The sequence below is a fragment of the Chionomys nivalis genome, chromosome X (assembly GCF_950005125.1).
Source record: "Chionomys nivalis chromosome X, mChiNiv1.1, whole genome shotgun sequence".
Lineage (NCBI taxonomy): Eukaryota > Metazoa > Chordata > Mammalia > Rodentia > Cricetidae > Chionomys > Chionomys nivalis.
The window spans coordinates 53667767-53687258 of NC_080112.1; the positions used below are offsets into that span (position 1 = coordinate 53667767).

At 36.0% G+C, this 19492-nt stretch overlaps 1 protein-coding gene and 1 non-coding gene across 3 annotated transcripts in view; both read left to right on the plus strand.

Annotated features, from left to right (window-relative positions):
- Dmd (dystrophin) overlaps positions 1-19492 on the plus strand; it is a 2258623-nt gene that overhangs the window by 1664646 nt on the left and 574485 nt on the right. For both annotated transcript variants that reach the window (XM_057760244.1, XM_057760245.1), the window contains one exon: positions 15763-15974. In XM_057760244.1, the coding sequence (XP_057616227.1) occupies positions 15763-15974 (212 nt within the window). The remainder of the gene's footprint in view (positions 1-15762; positions 15975-19492) is intronic.
- LOC130868777 (U6 spliceosomal RNA) lies at positions 10178-10284 on the plus strand. The gene has a single exon (XR_009056579.1). It is a non-coding gene; the product is annotated as a U6 spliceosomal RNA (small nuclear RNA).

Genomic DNA, 19492 nt, shown 5'->3' on the forward strand with positions numbered 1-19492 from the left:
ATTTTAAATACAGATGGTGCCAAATTGAGTGTTTCCATAGCAGCAGACACTGCCTTAATAATTTTTAGATGGGAGGGGATACATAAAAGAGGAAACCATCTTTAAACAGATGTAAATTCCTACATCATGTCCTCAGATTAATTTAGAAACTAATTAACTGATGGTTATTATAAGTAGACTTGAATGTTACCACATTCTGAGAAAACATTTAGGGAATATCATAAATAAACTTTAGGAACCTTAGAAAAACATAGAATAGTGTGATATAAAAGCATTTTTTGATCTATAGATAAATATGACTTGACATTATCACTAAGTTACCATTGATCAAGGTTTTCTGAACTCTAATATTTTATCCTTACTTGTTATAATTACTAATAAGTTGTTATTCTTTGTGGTTTACACCAGTTAAGATTTGATTATCAGGATATAATCAAAGATAAAATAACTCTTACAGATTTTGAATTCCCACTATATTCTTCCCCCAGACTTATATTACTTCCTCTTGTTATTTGGTGATTTTCATTTCAGAAAGAGCCTCATTGACAATGTTCATATCAGGCAGTAGTATTATCATAGATCCAGTATCCAGTCCTCAAATTTGCACAACCAGCAATTAGATTTTACTAATTTAACTAAAAGTAATCACTCTCTGAGTTTGGCCCATCTACACAAACGAAAAGGCAAAATACTACCATCAAAACCATTTCAAAGAAGAAATGGAAGTTTCAGATATGCTTGAGAAAGTTTTGGGTAAGAACAAAGCAAGTACTTTGTGAAATGGTACTTAGAAATTTGAAAAGTGGTGAGTAAACATTCAATTTATTGTTTCAGTTTTTCAGACTCTTGAAACATACCCATCTAGTTTAGGAATACTTTTAATGAAGGAATATTTGCAAATAATTACAAATGAAAGACTTAATTTTGTGTCTATCATCAGGAATGTACAAATTCGAACACAATTTAATGCAACTTTCATGAATATATTTACTTCCGTATCTTTCTTCTGAATCTTTCCACACTGTTTGCTTCTACAGAAATCTCTTTTCTTTTAATTACTTTGGAATTATGGAGGAGGTGCTGGGTTAATCTCCTGTATTCTTAGCTCCATTATGGTTATTAAATTGTGAACTAAAACTCTGAGAATCCGTGGTAACTTGGAGGTAATTTTCTCCAATGAAACAATTAGCAAGAGGTACCTGATGAGTCTAAGGTCATTTTGAAGCTGGTAGGTTTTTGGTTGGTTGTTTGGTTGGTGAGTTGGTTTAGTTTGGATAGTATGTCATTTTATTTTTGGTTAGTTTTCACAACTCAGAAGTTTTCCCTTGTAAGTGGAGAGAAGTAGGACGAGTAGAAGAGGTACTCAGCAGCGCGGTAGGCTGGAAAGCAATTAGGACAACGCTGGCCTGAGCGGAGGTTTTCGTGGACCTCTTGCATTAGCTCTTTCAGCTTTTTTAATGTTCAAAGTGAACAGAATAATGAACAGCCTATTTAGGAGGCTTTGGACTGAGGGGAGAAATCCTTTCATTAGGTTCCAAATAACAGCTAGCTTATTAAGCAGCAAGATATTGAGATTTAATAGAGAGAAAAAATAAAAGGATGGACAAAAAAATAAAGCATTGAGATTGAAAGGTCAGTAACACCCTTGCAACTGGCAGCAGCAGGTTCACTTCGGGTGTGTTTTGTGAGAAGCAACTAAACTTACTTAGCTCTGTCCATCTTTCTAATGCCTGTAATGAAAAGGCATAACATTATGTGCATGAGCACTGATAGTTAAGGAAAACATTTTTCTTTCAACTGTGCTCAAATTAAAAGAATCCATAATCAAGTTCACAGGTAAAGGTGTGAGTTAGCATATACTTTCTATTTCTTCACATAATACCTATCTCTACCTTTCAGAGATAGTATAATGGTTTTTCAAACTGAGAAGAAATGGATCATTACTATCATTCTCATTAGAATCCGTTTGGTTCTACTAACAGAATGAGATGCTTGTCATAAGCAGGGATCTCCTATTGGCACTAATTACAAGTCATAAGTAACTCCTTTCACTTGGTGCAAATCCATGTTCTGACCTGGATGGCCAATGAACTCAATCACTTCTGAAAGCTTTTTGTTTTACTGTGGGTTTTGTAAAAAAAAAAAAAATAATAATAATTTTAATTGTAAAACTTTCCCCTCCTATAATTCCAAATTAACATTCTACTACCCTGGCTCCCTAATAATTTGCATAACGTTCCTGTTCCTTATTCCATATTCTTTCAAGGGTTTGGTCCCATAGCCGATGTTTCTTCCATGGTCAGTTGGATTTTCCTTTTTAACGTCCACAAAGAACACTCTAAGCATGTCTGTTAATTTCATGACATCTCATCTTTTTTGGTTCATGTTTTCACTTGTCATTGAAGTATTGATGACCATGAGAGATCCACAGCTGTCTTACTTGAGGGTCCAGGTCATGCTTTGTCATAAATGCAGGAAAAATAGAGAGCCTTTCTTGAATTTCTCATTTGACATTTTACATTTGATTCTTCTTTCTTCAAAAAATAGTCAATGTCATATGCCAAAATGTCTTCATCAATTGCTTTCTTGGGGACAACCATAACCTAATATTCAAGAGAAATGATGGGTTCATTCTGTTTCCAACAGAAACCTTTTCAACTTCTGAAAGAGACTGGATAAGTTTTCTTATTTCTCTACAAATGAATTAAAATGGATCTTTTAAAAGAGTCAGGCATGGAAGTTCCTAATACAAAGTCTATCAGCAAATATTTCGGCGATATTACATGCAGCTTGTTTTCTAGAAGGGGAACAGCGATATGTGCATTCCTTCCTTAAAAGCAATGGTCCCAGTCAATCAGTTACACCTCCTTCCCGAAAAGGGATTGTCTGCCTTTTTAAGCTAGGTTCATCTGGGAAGCAGGAACCTCGTACGAGGAACCGCAATTATACTGGTCTGTAGGCAAGTCTGTCTGGCATTTTTGACGATTGAGAGCTGATGTGAGAGTGAACAGCTTTTTGTGGGCTGTGCCATTCCTGGGAACCAAGTTGTAAATAAAAGCAAGGTGAGGTAACCATGGGTATCAAGACATTAAACAGTATTCTTCCATGATCTCTACTTCAGCTCCTACCCTGGCTTTTCTTTATGATAGACTACTGCTGTCAGCTATAATAAGCCCTTCTCTCCCCAGGTTGTTTTTTGGTCATCACAGTTTTTTTGCAGCAATAGAAAACAAACTAATGCAGCAGGAGGTAAGGATGGCAAAGTTGGGACTTAGATCCTTTGAAGACATTGTACCGACCATACACCCAGCAATGAATTCTAGACATTCTCCAGAGTTTGGCACTGCCGCAAGCTTTCCATCCTCTGAAATACTGTGCATAAATTCTTTCTTTTTATCACTCACCACCAGGCTATGCCTGGATGTCTTACCTGATACCTTCTTCTGAAATTCTCCCTTTCTTTTCTTGCCTCACTCCCCCTTTCTCCTCTCCAGTTAGCAGTGTCATGACTAATCTTTGAATTAAATACTATCACTCCCTGTCATTTCCATTGCCCTGAGAAAGAAGACCCACATCTTTACCATAACCCAAAAAACCCCAGGAAACTAAGAAAAACAACTTTTAGATTTTTATTCTCATCAGTGATGCATTTAAGTAGACTTTATATTGAAGGCAGAGCATATGAAAGGGATTCCAATACAAATAAGTATGGAAATAAATCATTTATTTAAAAAATATTTACTTAAGGAATAAGTAAAGGCTATTATAGAAATTTATTACTTATTTGCTGATATTTACACATTCTAAATACATCTCAGAAACATATGTTATTAATGCAAATTTGTGATGAATTAATAGATTTAATTGAACAAAGACGTGAATACACACAGCATATAAATATAAAGACAAATAATTGTCAGATGTTCCAATTGCTTTTCTTGTCTAAGAACATAGAAAAATATATTCTCTTGTTTGATACCAAGTTCTGTCAGTGTTTTGTGCATTTTTTGCTTAGGTTAATACACAACTGCTTTCTGTTTTCAAGAGAATTATTTGCTTGCTACAATTGCAGAATTATGTTATTCCACATCTCATTCTAAGGAAAACAGCTAGAGTCAGTTCTTTATATTTGCTCTCAGTTTGAAATTCAAAAAGCACTTTTCCTATAGATTATGTCTTGCTACATTTATCGTGTTCACTATGGGAATTCTGCTTTGGAAGTATTTTCTTTTAAATTTAAGGCAATTAGACCACATTTTGTATATTTCTTAGCCATATGTTTCACCATGGTGCCTCTCTCAAGAGTCTTTCTTTTCAGAATGTACAGCTATGATTTACCCAAGTTAACTGTACAATCCATAAAACACATTTTTGTTTTGTTCTCTATAAATTCAAATGCTTTATTTAGAAGTCACAATGCTACTTTGCAAGTTGTATTAAAATTCAAAAATTATTTGCACTGTTGAAATTATACTCTTTTTGTTATTGTTATCACTATTTGACATCATTAGAACTGACAGAGAATTATGCTTGTACTCCCGACATTTCACACAGTATACTTACTGTCAAAGTTCACGGATTGCTAAAGTTTCGATAAACAAAATATTTAAAAAAAACTGAAAATGGAGCCTACAAATATCAGTTCCAGACTTTGATATGTTTTACGTTTTAACCTTTCATTTAATGCTTTACACCAAAATATATTTTATAATGGATGATAACTGTCTTTGACTTAAATAACAGAATTATTCGTATATATGCACTAAATGAACCACAGTTGATAGAGCTTTACATTAAACCCAGTATTTTGTTTCTGTAGAGGAGAATCTGAAGAATTGGGGTTGACTTCCATTACTTTATGTCCCCTTAATAAAGAAGACCCATTTTTACAAATTAATTGAATGTATATTTTATTTTCATGGCACTGATTGCATATATGTAACCTTTTTAAGTATTATATATGTCTTTGAGGATTTTTTTTGCTTTTATACTAACAGCTTCTTGGTGATTTACACATGGTATCTGTCCTTTTACACATTTTAAAACTCTCTTTCTATCTGCCATTCTTATCATTTCTCCAAAGTACATGAATGTATTGCCCATCATCAGGTAATTATCTTTTAATATGTAAAAAAGACATTAACCTATTAAACAACTATTAAACCAAAATAGTTGTTTAAACAACTATTAAAGAGGATAATCAGTGTGTTCATGGGTAACTTAAGCAAACAAAAAGAAAATGCCTGAGAAACTCAAATGGTAGAGCAGTATTGACCTTGGCTTTAGTCAAAGGGAATGGTCAGGAAGACTAATGACTAAGGGTAGTAGTGTTGGAGCAGACTGTGTCATCTGAAAAAGTGGGCAAATTTCTGAATAAACAGAAAACAGGCATGGGTGAAGTGTGTAGGTCACATAAAAATGCTAAAATATCCTATGTGTCTAAGTCACTTAGGATGGACTTTACATCATGCATCAGAAGCTAAGAAACTACAAGATGTAAATAAAGTCTACTTTTTCAAAGGTCTTGTAAGCCAGTGTGCCATTGTAATTATACCTAAAATGCTCGGGGTGTAAAATGAATCAGATTTTAGACATGATGGCATGCAGAATTAAATTTTTATTTTCAAAAAGCTTTTTTGACCAAAGCAATGAAGATAGATAAAAAGTACAAAAGGCTAGTATTAGTTTAATAATTTGCATTTTGGCTACATAGTAGAATCACTATAGGGAGCTTTTTTATATGCTGTTGCCTTGATTCTACCCCAACACAATTAATTCAGAACCTTTGAGACTAGGTCCCAGACACTGGTATTTTTTTAAAGTACCCCAGGTAATTCAAATGTGTACAGAAGCTTATGGTCTAACAATTAGAGAAAGCAACAGGGAGCTTTTAATTAAAGCAGCACAAGAAAACGGGAGTCAGATGATAGAGAGGTTAGGAGAGCAATTAGAGGTTGAAATGTTGTATGAGTTGGCATATTCTTGGTTAAAAGGCAGGAGGTAAGTGGAATCTTTTTTTTTTTTTTTTTTTTACTTATTTATTTATTTTTATTCTTTTTTAATTAAAATTTCCACCTGCTCCCCATTTCCCATTTCCCTCCCCTCCTCCCAAATATTGCCCTCCCCCCACTTCCCTCCCCCTATCCCCACTCCTCTTCTCCTCCCCCCACTCCATTCCCCCTCCCTCTCGTTACTGAAGAGCAGTCCAAATTCCCTGCCCTGCGGGAAGACCAAGGTCCTTCTATCTACATCCAGAAAGGTGAGCGTCCAAACAGGCTAAGCTCCCACAAAGCCAGTTCATGTATTAGGATCGAAACCTAGTGCCATTGTCCTTGGCTTCTCATCAGTCTTCATTGACCGCCATGCTCAGAGAGTCCGGAATCAACCCATGCTTATTCAGTCCCAGACCAGCTGGCCTTGGTGGGCTCCCAATAAATCAGTTCCACTGTCACAGTGGGTGGGTGCATCCCTCGTGGTCCTGATTTTTTGCTCATGTTCTCCCTCCTTCTGCTCCTCATTTGGACCTTAAGAGCTCAGACCGTTGCTCCAAATTGAGACTCTGTCTCTACCTCGATCCATCGCCAGATGAAGGTTCTAAGGTGATATGCAAGATATTCATCAGTATAGGATAGGGTCATTTCAGGTTCCCTCTCCTTAGTTGCCCAAGGTACCAGCTGGGGACATATTCCTGGACACCTGCGAACCCCTCAAGAGTCAAGTCTCTTGCCAACCCTAAGATGGCTCCATTAGATAGGATATATACTTCGCTGCTCCCGTATCCATCCTTCCTATATCCCAACCATCCCAATCCTCCGAGCTCCTCCCATCCTCCCCTTCTCATATTTCTCATCCCATTTCCCCTTTGCCCCATGCCACCTCACCCGCAAGTTCCCAGTTTTTGCCCTGGAGAGGGGGAAGTAGACAAGATTCCAGGGTAAGTGGAATCTTGAGGATGGTTTATACATTTTCCCTTAAATGACTAGATAGAGGAACAGATGTGTCAGTAGTTAGACAAAAGAAGAGCGAAGATAGACAGTATGTAGATTTTAGAAGTGGTGACACTTTCAAAGTGATTAGATAGGCATTAGGCTCTAGGTACCTCACGTGATTGTTTAATAAAGAGTTTTGAGTGATCTCACCATAGATGACACAATATATGCAAATGAATTCGCCAGGGAGAATACATAAATGAAGGGGAAATGAAAGAGAGACCCCTAATGAATAGCAATATTCAAGGGGTGGACAGAACAATCTGAGAAGTGACCAAAGTGTTAGAACAAAATTAAGGCACAGCTCTGTTCTCAATAAAGAAGACTTAAGAAGCTTTTGTCAGTAATGATGCATAATAAAGGGCACTTTGTGAAAATAAATACACACTCTACAGGCTCCGATGCTACGGCAGCTGGAAGGTTGCTACTATCATCTGCAAAAGTAATTTCAGTGCCAAAAAATCAATTTGCATTGGGTTGAAAATATCACCTGAGATATGACTATGTAAATTGTGGGTGGAGACTAGTGCTTCTCAAACTTCAGCATGAATATTAAATCACCCAAGGACTCTTGCTTAAAATGGCGATCTTGATTTAGAAATTCGAGGGGAAAGCTTGAGATTGCATAATGACATCAAACATAAAAAATGTTGCTGTGATCTAAGCCATCTTTTAAGCAGCACTGTTTTGTGGAAGGGAAAGACATGATTTACCAGGTGGGCGAAGGGATAAAGAAAAACAATAGGGGATGTTGATTTCATTTTCTTTTACACAATAGAAGTAAATATGTTCTAGACTGAGACTAAAGATAGAGAAGGGCTTGAAATTGAATAACTGCCATCAAGAAGTAGAACAGATGAGATCATAGAGGGGGTAAATGGGAGGTGAGGGGAGAGGATGGGAGGAGATGGGGAAGAAAAACTTTGGTCAGTATTTAAAATAAATAAAAAGTGTTAATTAAATTTAAAAAAGAAAAGAGAGCATAAGAATGGAACCATCCAGGTGTGAGACAGAGAGGCATGTCAATCTGAAGAGAAAGAGCAGAGGAAGAACACATATATATGATTTTATATTTTAGTGATAGTTTGTGGTCAGTGAATTTTATTTCTTTTATTTTTGTTGCTTTACTTGAATGAGGAATCTGTGAAGTGTTCACATAACAACAATAGTGTGTCCACATCACTTTTATGTTATCATTGGTCTTTGTTTATTCGTTAAAAAAGTTTGGGAGTAGGGTGTAGAAATGAAATTGTACATATGCTAGGCAAGAAAAAATATATTCCAATGACTGCATAAACTTTGGACAAATTTACAATGATGGATAGCTGTTGTTATATACATTGCATGTGTTTGGCATGTTAATAAATCTGTGGTGCTGGAATTGTAATGGGACTCTTTAACTCGGCTCTAATGAACTCTTTCTATACCCTTTTTATGCTGTTAGCATTTTATTTGCTGTAGTTGACACCTAATTAGGCAATCGCTGGGTTATGGGACAGATGGATTATATAACAAAACACTGTTTATAACAAAACTCTATAGTTTCCTTTCTGTGACTTGCATGTGGCCTAGGATAGTAAAGTGCAATATTTTAGTTACTCTATTCATCAGCTTGCTGCCACTGCAATCAATTCTGGAGACAAGCATCTTAGAAAGTGAAAAACTGTCTTTTGGCAGCTCATATCCACGAGTGGATAGGCTTCTTTGTGTCTAGTGGAAAACACCATGGCAGCAAGCACATGGAAACAAAACCACTCATGGACTCATGGTTACAAAGAAAAAGACAGAGGAAAAAGGTTCTGCAAACCCTTTTGCAGGGCTCATCTTCAATTATTCAAAGTTTAGGCCATGCCTGTTAAAGACTCCCAGACCCTCCTAACAATGTCAAGCTAGGGAGGAAGTAATTAACATTTTCAAGTACTTATAAATTATTTGTTCCCTCAAATTCAGACTTTTCATGTAAACTAAAAGTCTCCCCGTTTTTAAAATCATCTTTTATAATGAGAATTTTCAGATGACTGATAAGCTAAATAGGACAATAAACCTTCATTAGAAGACTTACTCATCGCCTTCTCGATAGGACTGTTTACCATACTTTTAAAATTACTACGCATTTTTTCTAGCCTGTTGATTGGAAAAGGAAGAGACCAGCCTGTAGTCCATGTCTTTTAACTCCACGCCATGAATGCAGGGTGTAATTACAAACAAAACACTTTGCCATTTTATTTTTATAAATCCTGTTGAAAATCTTTTAAACTTCCACTTTCTGAAGGTGGTAATTTTTTTTTCAGCACTGGAAAGAAGTGTTGGCACATTCTACAGCTGGTTAAGTAGTATGCTGTTTTGCTGTGGAGGAACATTTTACTTAGCAATCTAATACTTTGAAATGTTTCAAAAGGAAAAGAAAACTGAAAGCATTGCAGTGAATATTCAGGAACCCATCATTTAGAATCCAGAGCCTGTTTTTATCACTTTTCTCTTTGTCTACCCACATCCCTGCTATTTTCTGATACGCTCCAAAATAATTCTGTGATATAAATTCATTTTACCTTAAATGCAGCATATATTTCTTTATCTAGAACTCATTATTCAATGACATTTCTATTGTCTATGCCAGCTTTTGTTTAGCATATATCTAAGTATGATGAGGTTTGATGAATAAAATATACCATGTGGTGTATGCTTCTATCAAGATACACAGAGAAAAAATAATCAATCCAGAAAAGGACAACAGTTTTTAAGGTTGTCTCAAGCTTATTTTATCTGACTTTCAGCATGACTGAGGATATGACCAGAGAATTACCAAGGTGAAACATGAATAATGACCATCTAGGGAGATGGATAATATGGCTCTTGACGTGCTGTTTGCACACTAAATTCTTCACAAGCCTCCATCTCTGACAGAAGCATCAAGAGACATGCATGTCCCAGCTTGTTACAGCTGGAAAGAGCCCCGGGGCATCACCAATCTGCTCACTCTTTGTTTCATCACTCACATTTAAGAAGCCTGGAAAAATATTACATAAGTAGATAGTTGCTCATCTTCAGCCCTATAATTGAGAGCAAGTTAAGGACAAGATACTGATAATAAATTGTAACCATTATTTCTTTCAACTCTGTAGACTACTGATTTTTTTGCTATTACCTCTATGATGCAATATACTTAGTATACAAGTAACAGTAAATTAGTGCTCGCTTCAGCAGCACATATCCTAAAATTGGAACGATACAGAGAAGATTAGCATGGCCCCTGCGCAAGGGTGACACGCAAATTATTGAAGCGTTCCATATAAAGAAAAATAATAACAGTAAATTAATGATCACTTCCATGTTCCAAACAAATGTTAAATGTTTGGTTGATATTCTGAACATTTTTAATTCAAGCATTTATTTTGTTTCTATCTTCTGTGGATTTAAATGCTCAGTTATCGCTGCCATGCTGATTTTTGGAGACAAAGGGGAGAAAAAGATATTCTACTTGATAATAGCCTAGGACTTCATCATGCCCCACTGATTTCCTTCTCTTTAGTTTCAAACATGTTATAGCATGGTCGTGTTACACTTTATTTTGACTACAACCGCATCCCTCCTCTCTTCGTTCTAAAAAGAATAAAGCCACTTTCACACCGGCTCTGCGGTTATTGCCTCTTCCTCTTCTTCATGAATGTGTGTGGAGACTTAATTTTGTATAGCTTACATATTGATAAATCTTCCACAGAATCACATTGAATTCCTTCTTGGAAGTCAGAGGGATATACATAAACATCATCTGTAATTTTGGTTGATATCATTTTTACTTTGCTTTGGTTGCTGTTAAGTTTCAGAAGATCAAACATTACTCTTGGTATAGCTGTATCTATCCTAGTACAAGGGTACAGTAATAAGGATTTCTTTGTTTTATTACCTCAGGCGACAGTCTGGGAGTACCCAGGTTTTCCTCATCACAAAAAGATAGTTCGGAGTTCATTGTTTTGATTGTAGCTGCGATGATTTTACTCTCTATCTTCTCACAGTGGAGCATATCTGTTCTCTTTCCTTGCTCAAGTGGACTCCTATTTCCCTACAGTATAAGTGTTGCAGCTTGGCATTTTCTACTTGGAATACTTGGACACTCTGTGGGATCATTAAGATCCACAGTCTGTACTCCTAGCAGATCATAGATGTATGCTAAAGACTAAATCTTTTGTTTAGTCTTCCCCGTGTAGAAAAGTGGCATCGCCTTGCTTAACAAGGTCCTTTATGCTTATGTCTATTGCTGAGTTTGGCCATCACAATAACTTTGAGCCTAGTCGGCTGTTAATTGCTTTACTTCTGTAGTTAAGAAAGCTAAAGTATGCCTGGGAAATTAATTTTTCCAATTGCAATTTGCTTTTTTGTTATAAAACTAGGGCTGTAGTCCAGGACACACTGAAAATCAAGGAGGTTACTTTCTCAAATTCAACAGCACTAAGTCCTAATTCGCAGTCTATGACGTCAGTGCTGAAATTGCTATTCTTTGTTCAATAGCAGTGGATGTTCAAAATAGCAATCATTTCTTTAAAAAAAAAATAACAGCCCTTCCTGGGAAAGAAGTAGTAATTTATTTTAGTCAAGAATGTATATTGATAATCAAACATAGCTCTTTTAAAAACTTCAACTGAAGAATTGGTTTGTACTTAATCAACTGAACTGTTACTTTTTCTGCAATATTGTGATCCTTAACATGATTACTGGGTTTCCAATTTGACACTTCTAGAGACCTGTAAATCAGCACACATGCTGTGTCCCAGTCTGTCATCTTGTGTTGTAGCTTTGGTTATTTACTTTCCTTCATTAGCTAGCATCTATTTACTGTGTAAATCAGTTGAGAAGCTTTCTGCAATGGACCTCTATGAGAAAAAAAGTATATATCTGGGTTGATTTTCAATTACAAACATGCACAGATTGCCTGGGTTTATGTGCATATATTTTATTATTATTTCACTCTCGCATGTCAGTGGAAGCTGGTGTAAATGTAAATCTAACAGTATGGGCTCTAGTGACCAAGTGCATTGCCATAATACATCTTTGATCAATCAATCTCGTGGGGAAAGGGTTGCAAGTGTAATAAAATTCTGTAATTTGAAGTGCGGCCCATTATGGACAATTACTATGTCTGCATGCTGGCCAACTCCCACACTGAACCATTTCCAGGATAACAGCTTCACTTCAATGAGCTTTAGATTTAATGCTTTATTTCCTTTTTAAAAAATTTTTGTTATTTATTTATCTATCTATTCATTTTATATCCTAATTCAGTTTCACCTCCCCTCTCTCCTCCCAGTCCCTCCCTTACCTCCATTTCTATTCTGAAAAGGTCAGACCTCCCACGGATATAAGCAGGACAAGGTATATCAAGTTACAGTAAGATTAAGCACCTCCTCTTATATTAATACTGAGAAAGAAAACCCAATGTGAGGAATAAGGTCCCAAAAGTCAGTAAGCAAGTCAGAAACAGCCCCCACTCCCACTGTTAGAAGTCCCACAAGAAGACCAAGTTACACAACTGTAACATAATTACAGAGGACCTAGTTCACTAACTCAGGTTCCCTGGTCATTGGTTCATTCTCTGTGAGGCAATATGAGAGCAGTTCAACTGATTCTGTTTTTTTTTTTTTTCTTGTTATATTCTTGACCCCTATAGCTCCTACAATCCTTCCTTCCTTTCTTCAGCAGGATTACCTGACTATGGCCTAATGGTTGGCTGTGGGTCTCTGCATCTGTTTCCATTAGTAACTGGATGAAGCTTCTCTGGCGACAACTGGGCTAGGCGCCAATCTATGAGCATAGCAGAATATCATTAGGTATAATTCCCTTGACACTTTTTCTCCAGTTGTGTTTGACTCTATAATAGGTCTCTGAACCATCCAGCCTCTGAGTCCTCGTGCTCCAGGCACTGTCGGGGGAGTGCTCACTCTTATGTCATGGATCTCAGGCTGGGACAGTAGTTGGCTGGCCACTCACACCATCTCTCTGCCACCCTTACCCCAGCACATCCCATAGGCAGGAAAGACTAAAGGTTATGTGGGTGGGTTGGTATCTCCATCCCTCCACTGGAAGTCTTGCCTGGTCACAGGAGAGAGCCCTTTCAGTCTATGTATTCCCCTATTGCTTGGGATCTTAGCTGAGGTCTTCATTGTAGATACCTGGGAGTTTCCCATTTATCAGGTTTCTACCTCACCCCAAGTGCTCCTCCCTTTCCAGTGGTCTCTTTCAGTATTCCACCCTCTAAAACATGGTGGACAATAGATTTCAAATAACGGTTAACCATGCTATAATCCACAGACCAAGAGAGGGTAGGTAATAAGGAGGACTCAATGGGGAGTGCTTTGATCTCCCTGGGAAAGGGAAACAAAAGCGATTTCATGGGTGGACTGGGGGTGGGTAGAGATGGGAACATGAGGGATCACATTTGATGCCTTCTTTCTTTCATCTCTTGAAAAGATGAAATATTTGTAATGCTTTTAAAATTTTCTGCATACAGTTGTGCAAGGTCTTCCCTGGAAATTACTGCAGTACCCAGCTTTTTTACCCAATAGGTGAACAACTGATTACTCTTCATATTCTAGTTACTTATGGAGAGTTTAATCTAGTTCACTGTTTGGTAAGTATTTTTTAAACATTCTCCTTTTGTAGTACGGAGGACCAGGCTAAGTGCTCCTGTATGATAGGCAAGCTTTTGTACCACTGAACATTATCTGCAGACATCTAATCCCTAAACAGTGTTGTAAACTCAGCAAACCAATCTATATAATACATATTGCACCGCTTTTGGAAAAACATATACATTATATATATTAAGTTAAATAATACTTTCATTTCAATGTATAATGAATACTTTATTCAGCATAAACATCTGAATTGGCAAACTGTCACAAACTGAGTACACCTGAGTAAATACCACACAGATTTAGAAAGAGGATATTATCAGAAACTTGTCAGAGCCCTTCATATGTATTCTAGTAACTACCAATCCAACAAGAGCAACCCCTAGCCTGAATCCCATAATCTCCTATTCTTTCCTGACTTTTCATCTTACATTTAATAAAACAGCATTTCAGTATCTACTCAATTGTAACTATCTTTTGTACCCCTCAATAATTATATTTTTGCAATCTTTCCATATTATTGCAAATAGTTCCAACTCTCTCACTCCTCCATATATACTACATCATCATAGAAAGATAGGTAATGGATAGAACATAGATAGATAGATAGATAGATAGATAGATAGATAGATAGATAGATAGATAGATAGACAGACATAAATACAAATTTGTATTTATTGGTTTAAGAGGAGTCAAAAGTATGAGTCTTTTGGTAAATATAAATAAGTTTGCATTTCTGTTGACTGTGTATCTGGTAACAATTACAAGTCAAATAATATTTTGAATATATTTGACAAACTGACTAGCTCTCTAAAGTCTTATGAGTCCTTTTGTAAAAGCAACACTCACTCTATAATTCCTGCTCTGCAAAATGAATTCTCATATGTTTACTGTTTCTTCTGTCTTTCTAATATTCATAGATGGCAATTAGTGATAATAATACACTATTTGTGCTTATTAGCTTCTAGACTTTAATGTGATTCTAAACTTTAAAATGCATCTAAAATAGCATTAATTTATATAAAAATATTTTTATATTACTTTGTCAATTATTCAATTTAAAACAGGCAAAAGGTATAGCAAATGAGTCTTTGTAACCTGAAATTAATTTGAAAATATTGGAGAAAAATAATTTATCAATGACTTTAACATAGTAGTATTTTATACATGTCTATGGCTGCAAAAAGGATGATCAGCAGAACTCTTTGTCTATAATAGTGGTATTTGAATGTGCAGTTAGTTAGCAAAGATACTATTAGCAGGAAAAAAGTGTATCTCTTAAATCATAGATACAAAGTGCTGCTCACAAGAAAGTCCTCTGGCATAATCAGGTCCTTATATACCTACTTTAGAATGTCCATTTTATTGACAAGTTCATCATAAAAATAATTAGAATAGAAAAATGCAAAGGTACTGTGCCAACATTTTCTCGCTATATATAAGAATTATGAAATCATATCATCCTAATACTATTCCATCGCTTATGACTAAGGTTTCATTTTATGGGCATTGGAAGATGTGGAAAATCTGTTTCATAGTTACATGAGCATAAAGTATATTTGTCCAAATTCCCTTATTAAATGCATATATATATGTATATATTCAATGTCTTTCTTCTCTTACTTGTTCTCATTTGAGCATGAAGGCCAGTGGACAACCTCTAGAGTCATAATTCAGGCATTTTCCACCATTTTTGAGACAAGGTCTCTCTTTAAATTGAAATGTCACCAAGAAGTATAGGCTAGCTACCCAGCAAGCTCTAGGAAAACTTTCTGTCTCTGTTTTCCATCTTGCCTCTGACTTTGGGACATCCAAACTAAGATTCTTATACTCACAAGTCAAATGCATAAGTAATAGGGCAAAGCCATAGAGAACATTTCTAAGAGATAATTCTTTTTGGTATTAGAAACTAAGAATAAAATTATATTTCTACCCATGGCAGCAATATTCTAATTTACTTTCATGATGATAATTTAATAGAAGATCAAATTTGCCATCTGAGCAAAGAAATTTTATTAATTATCATACCCATAGCATCATAAATATTGTAATGAGAAATGCAAATAAGAAATGAAGTTTTTATGATAAGTTTAAACTGTCTTCTCTAGAGAAGTATTTACTACTGTTTATTTTTCCTCTTATGCCAGTTGAAAGAATTCAGAATCAGTGGGATGAGGTACAAGAACACCTTCAGAACCGGAGCCAACAATTGGATGAAATGTTAAAGGATTCAACACAGTGGCTAGAAACGAAGGAAGAAGCTGAACAGGTCATAGGTCAGGCTAGAGCCAAGCTTGACTCATGGAAAGAGGGTCCTCACACGATGGGTGAAATTCAAAAGAAGATCACAGAGACCAAGGTCAGTGCCGAACATCACTTTAAAAATAAAATACTTGTTAAATAAAATCATGCCTTAGATTAAAAGCTAATGGCTTTAATAAAAAAAATACTTAAACAAAAATGAATAGTGAAATTTGCTTGCTTGCTTGTTTCTTTGCTTGCTTTTTGAGACAGTCTCAAATTGAAAATGCTCCTTCAAGATGGGGTTGCCAGTGAGCACCACCACACCTACCTGCTCAAAATTTTGAGACATAATGAAGGTTAGAGGAAAGCTGATAGCCTCTTGCAACTTTCAAGTTGATTTTCATCTTATAGTATACATGTGGTTTGTTAGTTTATGTTTTGTTTTACTGAAACAGGCTCTTAAATAGCCTGTTCCCAATCCTCCTGCCTATGCTTCCTGAGTGCAGAAATTACAGGCATGTGCCTTGCTACCATGCCAAATTTCTGCTGGGGATTGAACTAAAGACTTCCTGAAAGCTAGGCAAGCACTCTGTTGTTCTATTTCCCTACCCATGACCTGGGTTTTGCACTGTACTATTTCTTAAGAGCACTTCAAAGATGATATGTATACTATACTTCTGCAGTAGTGTGAATTTAAATTAATGTCTGCCATCAATTCCTTCCTAGAAAATAGATCTATCCCACCTCCCATTCCTTACCTTACAGAGAGCTTTAATTGGAGAAAGGAATGAGTGGGTATCAGAGAAGGTATAAAGGGAACATACATATATTCTCAATTTCTTTTCCCATTCTCTGTTGTTAGCACAGCATAGTCTATGCCTCGTGTTCTTCTTTCTCTTTTTCCTTTTCTCTCTCTTAAAATAATAGAAATATCTTTCCACTTGATAGTTCAGTCCACTCTAGGCTAAAAGAAAGGGGTAAAAAAAATAATTTTATCAAGTACCAAGCATGATGTTTACATACATATGATGCTTTCAATGTTGTATTTATAGGTCATCTGAAACATTAAATGCTTAACAGTAGATACTATTAAGAGATTTTTAATCAGTGAGATAATGCAGTTGGAAGGTTATATGATTGAGTACTCAACCCAAAACTCTCTACTTTTTTGTTTTTACATCTGGCAGAAAATGCTTTCTGGTAAACAAGGATTTGAATCAGACATGAATTATATCATTTAAGAAGAAAAGCCATATAATGTTCTTACATACTGTTTTTTTCATTTCTAAAGTATCTCATTCCCAAAACAGTCTGTTTATATTATGTTAAGTTGCATTTAGAAATAAATCCTAAAATATCAACAGCGTAATACAATAAAATTGATAACAATTGATTTGTTTGTTATAGTCTATCAGAAGCTGATAAATCCTTTTTACAAGTTTTGTCTAAATAGTCACTTGGGGATAAGCATTTCCAGTTGTTTTAAACCATCATGTTAAACATAGTTGCTCTAAGGCCAGTGGAAACATGTTTGTTCAGTGCATGAAGGTTTATAGCCAGGCCTAGGATTTCTTTTTTATTTATTTATTTATTTTTAATTTATTTTTTTATTGAAAAAATTTCCGCCTCCTCCCCACCTCCCATTTCCCTCCCCCTCCTCCCACTCCTCTCCTCCTCCCCCCACTCCTCCCCCCCCTCCCCCCACTCCATTCTCCCTCCCTCTCCAGTCTGAAGAGCAGTCCAGATTCCATGCCCTGTGGGAGGTCCAAGGTCCTCCCCCCTCCATCCAGGTCCAGGAAGGTGACCATCCAAACAGGCTAGGCTCCCACAAAACCAGTTCATGTAGTAGGATCAAAATTCAGTGCCATTGTCCTTGGCTTCTCATCAGCCCTCATTGTCTGCCATGTTCAGAGCCGGTTTTATCCCATGCTTATTCAGTCCCAGTCCAGACGGCCTTGGTGAGCTCATCTCAAATCTCTTCTAGCTATTATCTACACATACTTCGCTCAGGATAGTGTTTTCTATTTCCATCCATTTGCACGCAAAATTCGAGAAGTCATTGTTTTTTACTGCTGAGTAGTACTCTAATATGTATATATTCCACACTTTCTTCATCCATTCCTCCATTGAAGGGCATCTAGGTTGTTTCCAGGTTTTGGCTATTACAAACAATGCTGCTATGAACATAGTTGAACAGATACTTTTGTCATTTGATGTGGCATCTCTTGGGCATACACATACTTTATTTTTCTAATAATATCTATATTTTTTAATTCTGAATTTTCAGTTTAACGTCGTTGCACGATTTTCATCACTCTATAATTTCTAGTCATTATCATTTTTAATTCTTCATACCATTTCACTAAGTTTCATCTTTATCTCTATCTCTCTGGTTTGATATTTTGAAACTCTCCACCTCTTGCTTAGAAAAATAAATGGGAAGTAATTATAGAAATAATACCACATTCACATAGTAGAAATCATTTATGAGACGGTGTTTGGGAAAGCCCACCTTACAATCTTGGCACATGCCTTTAACCCCAGTGCTAGGGATGTGAGTTTGAGGCCAGCCTGGTTTACAGAGCCAGTTTTAGGACAGCCATGACTGTCATATAGAGAAACCTTGTCTCGGAAAACAAACAATAAACAAAATAAACAAACAAAAAACATGGAAAACATGTCAGAACAGAAGGAGACAGCAGTAGGAGAACACTGGTTGGGCAATACAAAAAACAAAACAAAAAACACACTGCAGATGGTCTATTCTATGATTAGTAATTAGTAGGTCTTGAAAAATTATCCATATCTATTTTCATATTATCTCCTTGCTGCATAATGAATTAATTTTCTGAAACAAAGACATGCATTTGGAAAGCAGATTGTTTTATTAATCACATCTCTTCATTTGATCTTCTTAAAGTTGGTTAAATAAATGCTCTTTTTTTAAGAGAGACAGATGTTACAGAGAAAAAAATGCATACAAGATTTCTGTTACAAAAATTCCTGACAATAAGCCATAACAGAATCCTATGACTGATGATAGCATTTCGAACTTTCAAAAGAAACAAGTATGCATTGGTACCTGAAATGGCCAGCACTGCTCATTCTAGAATTTATTTCATTTGCTACAACCTCGGTTGAGCTCACGGTCTGTTCACCAAGCTAACATTGGTCCAAACGTGGCAATAAGTTCCTAGGAAAAAAAAATTATTTCTTCATCACATTGAACGTTCTTTTCTGGTGGCAAGAGAGATTTGGCCAGGTTTTCATTTATTTTTCTCCTTTCAGCCTTTGAAAGAGAAATTCCTTTTTTGTCTGCTCTGTGATTGCTTTTGTGTCAAATTCAGCATAAAAGCCTCTCAAACATGACGGCATTAGCTGTTTTGTGCTTCGCTGAACTAAGAGTACATGAATTCAATAGAGAAGTGAAATCTTGTTTGAGCCTAGCTGATTTGGCTATTTAATATTTGAAACTACTTCAAGTGAGAAATCTAATAATTTTAAAATTATTAAAAAAACATTTCCAGGACTGAAAATAAACCTATGTTTTAAATACGTCCTTTACTGGATAGTAAATACATTATAATTGTAATTAATTTTCAGAATTAATCCTCTTTTCTAAAGTAGCTACAC